We start from the raw sequence: 5,761 nt of genomic DNA, 5'->3' as shown, positions 1-5,761 counted from the left end.
CCTGGGGTAAAGAGCTTCCACGCTTATCATGGAATATCAAAAAGCATGATTTCTAAAGGGAACTACTCACACGACTGATTGGGTTTATAAGCTGGCTTTTTCGCATTTTTCCGTTCGCATGGCTACGAAGACTTTTAAAGTTCTTTTAAAACGAAACGCAAAGCAGAGCGCTTTACCAAATCGCTCACTCGCAGACATGAAATTAATAAACAGATCGAATGAACAGACAGATCGCTAGGATTTAAACTCGAAGAAAATTGTGTGATTAATAAAGAACCTTCGTTTTATTTTCCGGTGTATCATCGAGATGAATTATCTGTTGTTGTTAGACATATCTACCGGAGATAATTTAACCTTCATGTTAATTATATTAGTTTTCCGGATTTAATCTCAGAGTTTTTTTAGCAGGATATGCGAAAATAAAACACTTTATTTATTCAAATCGTTTATATTCACAAAAATTAATAAATACTTACGTACATGTTCATATGTATCTATACAACGGGTAATAAAAAATGAAAGCGCAGGATGCTTTCAACAACAATCGTAACGAATCGCGTATACCATATCTACTTTATCTAAATTTCTTAATTTTACGTCGTTTATATTTAACTGTAGTCGACAAGTTTGTGGTTGCAGGGTTTGTACGTATGTCCTTTAGTTGACTTGCACACGCAAACCTCCACGTCATAACCTCTTATATTCTGAGTATAGCAACCAGAAGTTATGGCACCTCCTCCGAATTCTTGTACTTTTGTGCACATATACGTCGAGTTGCTAACTATATAAAAAATATCAATTCGAGTTTGGTTTCATATTTTTGTTCTTACCAATGCCATCGAATCGATAAGTATAGGTCGCACACACTTGATTAGGGGTTCTTTTACATAGGACGCTGGTCTTATGATGTCGGAATAAATAATCTATGTCGGGTGGCGTGCCATCCTCTAAAATTAATTCAAGCACATAGTATGTCCTCCGATTTCTACTACTAAGCTTAACACGAGATGGCGCATACTTACCAGTTATAACTATAGGAGGACTGCAGGGAATTCCTGTGGCTCTTGTTTCGTCCAAATAGTCTGCACAGGTGCGGTTAAACCGAGTGAAATTGTCATAGGCTGGTCCGACCCATGTAAATTCCATGCAGTATGACCAGTCTGGGTTTAAATTGCTGCCGTCACTGGCTGGCGTAGTCGGTGGACTTATGGTTGTCGTAGTTTGACCTAGATGAAAACTTAAGTTGAGGAGTTAAGAATACGGAAGTTTGCTTACAGATCACGACAATAAAAAGACAAGAAACTGCGATAACACTTGCAAGAACCTTCATTGTTGTTTTACGTTTACACTAGTACGGACAAAAATTTTGTGTGATTAGATAAGCAGTAGAGAGTTATCAAAGACTTTGATAATAATCGAAGGAAATAGATAAGATTAGGTGCTTAGTCAATCATTTTTCGGAAGAATGTGACGTGGGTTGTAATCAAGTGCAATAATGTTTAAACCATATATGTATATGGAGTCCTTCTTTATTCTTGGAAGACTATTATTAACGTTTTCTGAATTCGTTGTTTCAGTTTTCTTTAAATGTTAAATTTCTGTTGCTCGTTAATTTGAAACTTCACGTTGTAAAAGTTCTAGCATCACAACATTTTATTACCACGAACTAATTAAATTATGCTTTAAACGCGTTAAAAGTTTTCTACATTGATTATTCAAACCCTGCCTTAATGAAAACTAGTTTATTCTTAATTTAATTTTAGCAAAATGAGTTGGAAATCTGAATTTCAAGTAAATACCTAAGTTTCAGTTCTCGTAACATCTTGAACGTTTTTGTTTTCTTGTTGTTTAAAGCTGCTTTTCTGAAAGTAGTGGAAATTGATTTAAAAAATGTTTAACGTTAGGTGTTAAAGTAAATATTAAACAGCTTTTTATGCAGCAAAGCTCGTCTAAAAATAACGTAAATGACCGGTTAATGTCGTAAATGGCTAACTCACAATTTTTTTGAGAAAATCGTTACAATTGTAACAGCAACAAGAAATAAATTGTGTAGTACATGACGTATTTTTACAATTTCTAGAAAGAAGTTATAGATTGCAATATTTTCAGCCAAACAGTACATGTATCACCACCTGTGTTGCAGCCAGCGAACTCTCGACTCTCTTCGTTCTAGGGATATTTGTCTAGTGTGAATTTTATGTTGGTCCCGGCCACAACCAAGTTTCGATTTTTCTTTAAAATTGACGTGTCCTTTTCCCTACATATGTTAGGTTAGATTACGTGTATGTGTAAAATAAAAAGATGCATTCCGTACTGCAAAGAGGAAATGCAATTTTAGCTTATGCCCTAAGCGTTCTAGCATGTTTGACTTTCGCCTGTTTTATTTCAACGGTATTTCTAGATTACCGCACAAATGCTGGAATGAATACTGTGAAAGTAGTGGTGTAAGTGAAAAAACCGGCCACGTTGTGTGCTATTAACGCACTTTTTTATGTTTCTTTAGGAAAAACGTACCCGATTATAGTGCCGCTAGAGAGAAAAACGATTTGGGTTTCCTTACTTTCGACCTACAAACTAACTTAACGGGGCTTTTCAACTGGAATGTGAAGCAACTTTTCTTGTACCTGACAGCTGAATATGAAACTGCCAATAATAAACTTAACCAGGTTTGTTAGTTTGTCTTATTTTTTTTTAATTAATTGTTTTTGTTTTGTAGATAGTCCTTTGGGACAAAATTATCCTCCGTGGTGAAACTGCTGTGCTTGACTTTAAGAACATGAACACGAAATATTATTTCTGGGATGATGGTGATGGTCTGAGGTAAACGCGGTTGCGGAAATTTTCATTCCATTATTAATGGTTTTTTGTAGGGGTAATAAAAATATTACTTTGACATTGTCTTGGAATATAATTCCAAACGCTGGATTACTGCCAAACGTGTTTGCTCATGGACAGCATTCATTTAAATTTCCAGATGAATACACCACCTCTAGAATGTAATTTATTTGTAATATTACAATTATTTTGTTGTGTTTTGTGGGGTTACATTTTTTAAATAAAGTCTTCTACAGAATATCGCTTTATTAACAGTGCAAAAGTATATAAACACATAAATAAATAAAACAAAATATTACACTTGAATAAAAACATGAAAGATTCAAGAAGTATCAGTTTGAATGGTTTTATCTTCCATCTTGTTATTAATAAGTGAACCATGTTTAAATGCTATACCTAACATTTCCCTGAGGCCCTAAAATAACGTCCCCATTATTTAAAAAAAAAAAAACCAAACCGTGTATAAACTACCTGATTCTCTGCTTTAAGCATTGCGATGACTTCTTCATTACACACCATTCTATTTTCATCAATTAAAGCGGCTTTCTCCATAACTGCAGCCATTTCCTGTATTCTCTCAGCCTGCTGTTTAATAATTTCATCGTACTGTTTATTCTGCAGTGACTTAAAATCTAACTTTGTCCTATAAATCTCTTCAGTGGTGTGTTCCCTATACTTAGTCATAATATGTTCTAACGTTGTTTGGTAATCCTCTAAAGCTGCTCTCAACTCTCGATTCTCCTGCTGAATCTCCCTCAAGTGCCTGTTTTCCTTCTGAATGTTAGCTATTAGCTGTGAATGCGGCTTCTGATTCGCCACTTCATTCAACTGATCAACCTCCTCCTGAAACTGCTTCATGGCATCAATTTTTTTGGTAATTGCGTTCGTTTCGTTCAGCAGAGTATCTGCTATGGTGTCTCTTTCTTTTAGGCGCCCTGCTAATCGTTTAGCGTCGGTTATAATTTGCTGAATTGTGAGGGACATGTTTATTAGGTAACTGTAAATGTTCGCCACGCTTGAATAATAATTAAATTCTTATCACTAAAGTGATTATTTTTAAAACTTACTTAGAATTTAGTATCACGAACGACAAAAATTACACGCTAAAATATACTAACACAACGCTGGTAACATTTTTAGGCAGTTTGTGTTGTTTTTCTTTCATTTAGTGCGCTGATTTACTGAAAATATTGTAAATTGACTTTACGGACACACAAATAATAAATAAATTACAAAACTAAATGTCAAAAGTGGACATTTGGGAGGTGCCAATATCAGGAACTGAAAGTAACTAGCTGCTGTCAGCTGTTCCAAGGCGGTTTTATGAAAGGCAAGCTTATTGAGAAAGGGGTGAAAAGGTCGGCCAAAATGATGGAGAAAACGTCAATAATGTAATATATTTAATCTTACCGCCTAGAGAAACAAAATAATGTGCAAAAAATTAATAATGAGGTAGCTTTTGGACTAACTTCGGTTCTTCTTCAATTGTGTTTTTATTCTTATCTTAATACTAATGATAATGAATGAAATAGTTTTGTACATAAACGGCTCAAAAATACAATAACAGAAAGATGTTTTCAGAGTTTGGACAGAAAAGATTTACCTCCTGTGTCGCTCTCTTCTCTCCTGAACTTCTTGTTCTTTTTGTCCTTCATTTCCTGAAGAGGTCCCTTACGAAATATGGAAACCTTTTCCAAATTTGACACAGTCAAAACCCATACCCGGAAAATGTCTTTCTGTTACTGACTCTGGCAGCAAAGCTCTTTGATACCATTTGGAAATGTAAATAAAACTTAAATTTTCTTGAAATATTTTACCAAGAAAGATTTTAAACATCAACAACGTCTAGGCATCTATATGTTAAGAAAAGGCAATGTAACTTTGTAAAATTTGTCTCCCAAAACCCTATTTATCATTCTGAACACTGAAAATATTATTATTAAAATGATTGCACTGAATAATATATATGGTGACTGGTCCACCTACTTATTTGCATGAACTAATCCACATATGACTACATGGCTATTTTAACTTCCACAAAGGCCTGTTATTGTTATATTTGATTTTCAATATGATTTTTTGTATTTTGCACAATGAATATAGTGAATTGAAAAGGAATTTCATATGAAAATTCGTTCGAATTTTAACTGGCTTAACTTTAAAACGTCCACATGGAATTTTTGGGTTTATACATATTAGGAATGAAGTCCAAAGGTTCTGTATTTCTTTTTTTTTTTTTTGTTTTGTCTAAGTAAATAATATGACAGAGTGCTCATTTAAACATTAATGAACTGGTATGAGGTACAAACAAGTATTTAACAAATGTTCACACAACGTTTAAAACATTTACAGGGGGAAAAAAGAGCAAAACAATGTAAAGGAAATATATGTGAAGTAGGCAACCAACTGTACGAGGCGGAGGTCAAAGTGACAATACCTTATGAATGAATTTATAAGGCAGCCCTTTCGTAATTATTTATTAGAATTTTTGTAACTGATGTTTTTTTAAATCCTTTTTTATCTAAATATTTATAGTCCTAATGTTACCATTAGTCTTTTTTTGCAAATTATTTGCAACAAGAATTGGAGATTTGTATTTGACAATTTTATTTCTATTTATACAAAAATATTTTGATTACAAAGCAATATTCAACACTGTAGAACATAAAATATTTTCTTTGTTTAACAACAAAACTTGCTGATAGTGCGCCCCCGCGTAAATAAATTGGGTTCTTCAATGTTTTGTCATTCGGATAAATTAATCGTAAAAGCTGAATTCTGGTTGACGCGATGTGCACTCTAAAATTGAAACTGGGGCGTTTTCTGCAATTAGCTGCGACTTCAGGGTCCATGAGGAGCCCAACACACATGGTTTTCTTTTAATTTCAAAAATTGCCGCGCAACATTCGCGAATCGCAATTGGTTA

General features: G+C 34.0%; 3 protein-coding genes across 4 annotated transcripts; 1 reads left to right on the top strand and 2 right to left on the bottom strand.

Moving 5' to 3' along the window:
* Positions 1 to 428: 428 nt before the first annotated feature.
* On the bottom strand, positions 429 to 1,384 carry LOC135143623 (uncharacterized). Its single transcript, XM_064075555.1, has 4 exons — positions 1,276 to 1,384; positions 1,023 to 1,226; positions 831 to 947; positions 429 to 781 (listed from the first exon to the last, which is right to left on the bottom strand). The coding sequence occupies exons 1-4, from the start codon at positions 1,328 to 1,330 to the stop codon at positions 609 to 611; spliced, it is 549 nt and encodes a 182-aa protein (XP_063931625.1). The 5' UTR covers positions 1,331 to 1,384; the 3' UTR covers positions 429 to 608.
* An 825-nt stretch (positions 1,385 to 2,209) lies between these two features.
* LOC135127386 (signal peptidase complex subunit 3) lies at positions 2,210 to 3,073 on the top strand. Its single transcript, XM_064053836.1, has 4 exons — positions 2,210 to 2,444; positions 2,504 to 2,666; positions 2,717 to 2,820; positions 2,871 to 3,073. Exons 1-4 carry the CDS (start codon positions 2,302 to 2,304, stop codon positions 2,998 to 3,000), a joined length of 540 nt encoding a protein of 179 aa, XP_063909906.1. The 5' UTR covers positions 2,210 to 2,301; the 3' UTR covers positions 3,001 to 3,073.
* On the bottom strand, positions 3,064 to 4,092 carry LOC135127373 (FGFR1 oncogene partner 2 homolog). Of its 2 annotated transcripts, none has more exons than XM_064053829.1 (3): positions 3,903 to 4,092; positions 3,307 to 3,850; positions 3,064 to 3,250 (listed from the first exon to the last, which is right to left on the bottom strand). In XM_064053829.1, the coding sequence occupies exons 2-3, from the start codon at positions 3,817 to 3,819 to the stop codon at positions 3,158 to 3,160; spliced, it is 606 nt and encodes a 201-aa protein (XP_063909899.1). In that variant the 5' UTR covers positions 3,820 to 3,850; positions 3,903 to 4,092; the 3' UTR covers positions 3,064 to 3,157. The 2 variants fall into 2 exon arrangements, with proteins under 2 accessions (XP_063909899.1, XP_063909892.1); XM_064053822.1 differs by having other exon boundaries at positions 3,307 to 3,832.
* Positions 4,093 to 5,761: the final 1,669 nt, after the last annotated feature.

Source organism: Zophobas morio, unplaced genomic scaffold (genome assembly GCF_036711695.1).
Source record: "Zophobas morio isolate AGI-343-1 ecotype UQ-CSIRO unplaced genomic scaffold, CSIRO_AGI_Zmor_V1 ptg000002l, whole genome shotgun sequence".
Taxonomy (NCBI): domain Eukaryota; kingdom Metazoa; phylum Arthropoda; class Insecta; order Coleoptera; family Tenebrionidae; genus Zophobas; species Zophobas morio.
Note: the sequence above shows the minus strand (reverse complement) of the source record. Positions and strands in the feature narration are given on the sequence as shown.

Coding starts and splice junctions, on each gene's coding strand:
- LOC135143623 (XM_064075555.1), bottom strand. CDS start 1,330: ATGAAGGTTCTTGCAAGTGTTATCGCAGTTTCTTGTCTTTTTATTGTC. Junction 948..1,022: donor TCCTCCTATAGTTATAACTG/GTAAGTATGCGC, acceptor AATTAATTTTAG/AGGATGGCACGCCACCCGAC. Junction 782..830: donor TTATCGATTCGATGGCATTG/GTAAGAACAAAA, acceptor TTTTTTATATAG/TTAGCAACTCGACGTATATG.
- LOC135127386 (XM_064053836.1), top strand. CDS start 2,302: ATGCATTCCGTACTGCAAAGAGGAAATGCAATTTTAGCTTATGCCCTA. Junction 2,667..2,716: donor CCAATAATAAACTTAACCAG/GTTTGTTAGTTT, acceptor TTTGTTTTGTAG/ATAGTCCTTTGGGACAAAAT. Junction 2,821..2,870: donor GATGATGGTGATGGTCTGAG/GTAAACGCGGTT, acceptor GGTTTTTTGTAG/GGGTAATAAAAATATTACTT.
- LOC135127373 (XM_064053829.1), bottom strand. CDS start 3,819: ATGTCCCTCACAATTCAGCAAATTATAACCGACGCTAAACGATTAGCA. Junction 3,251..3,306: donor TGCTTAAAGCAGAGAATCAG/GTAGTTTATACA, acceptor ACGTTATTTTAG/GGCCTCAGGGAAATGTTAGG.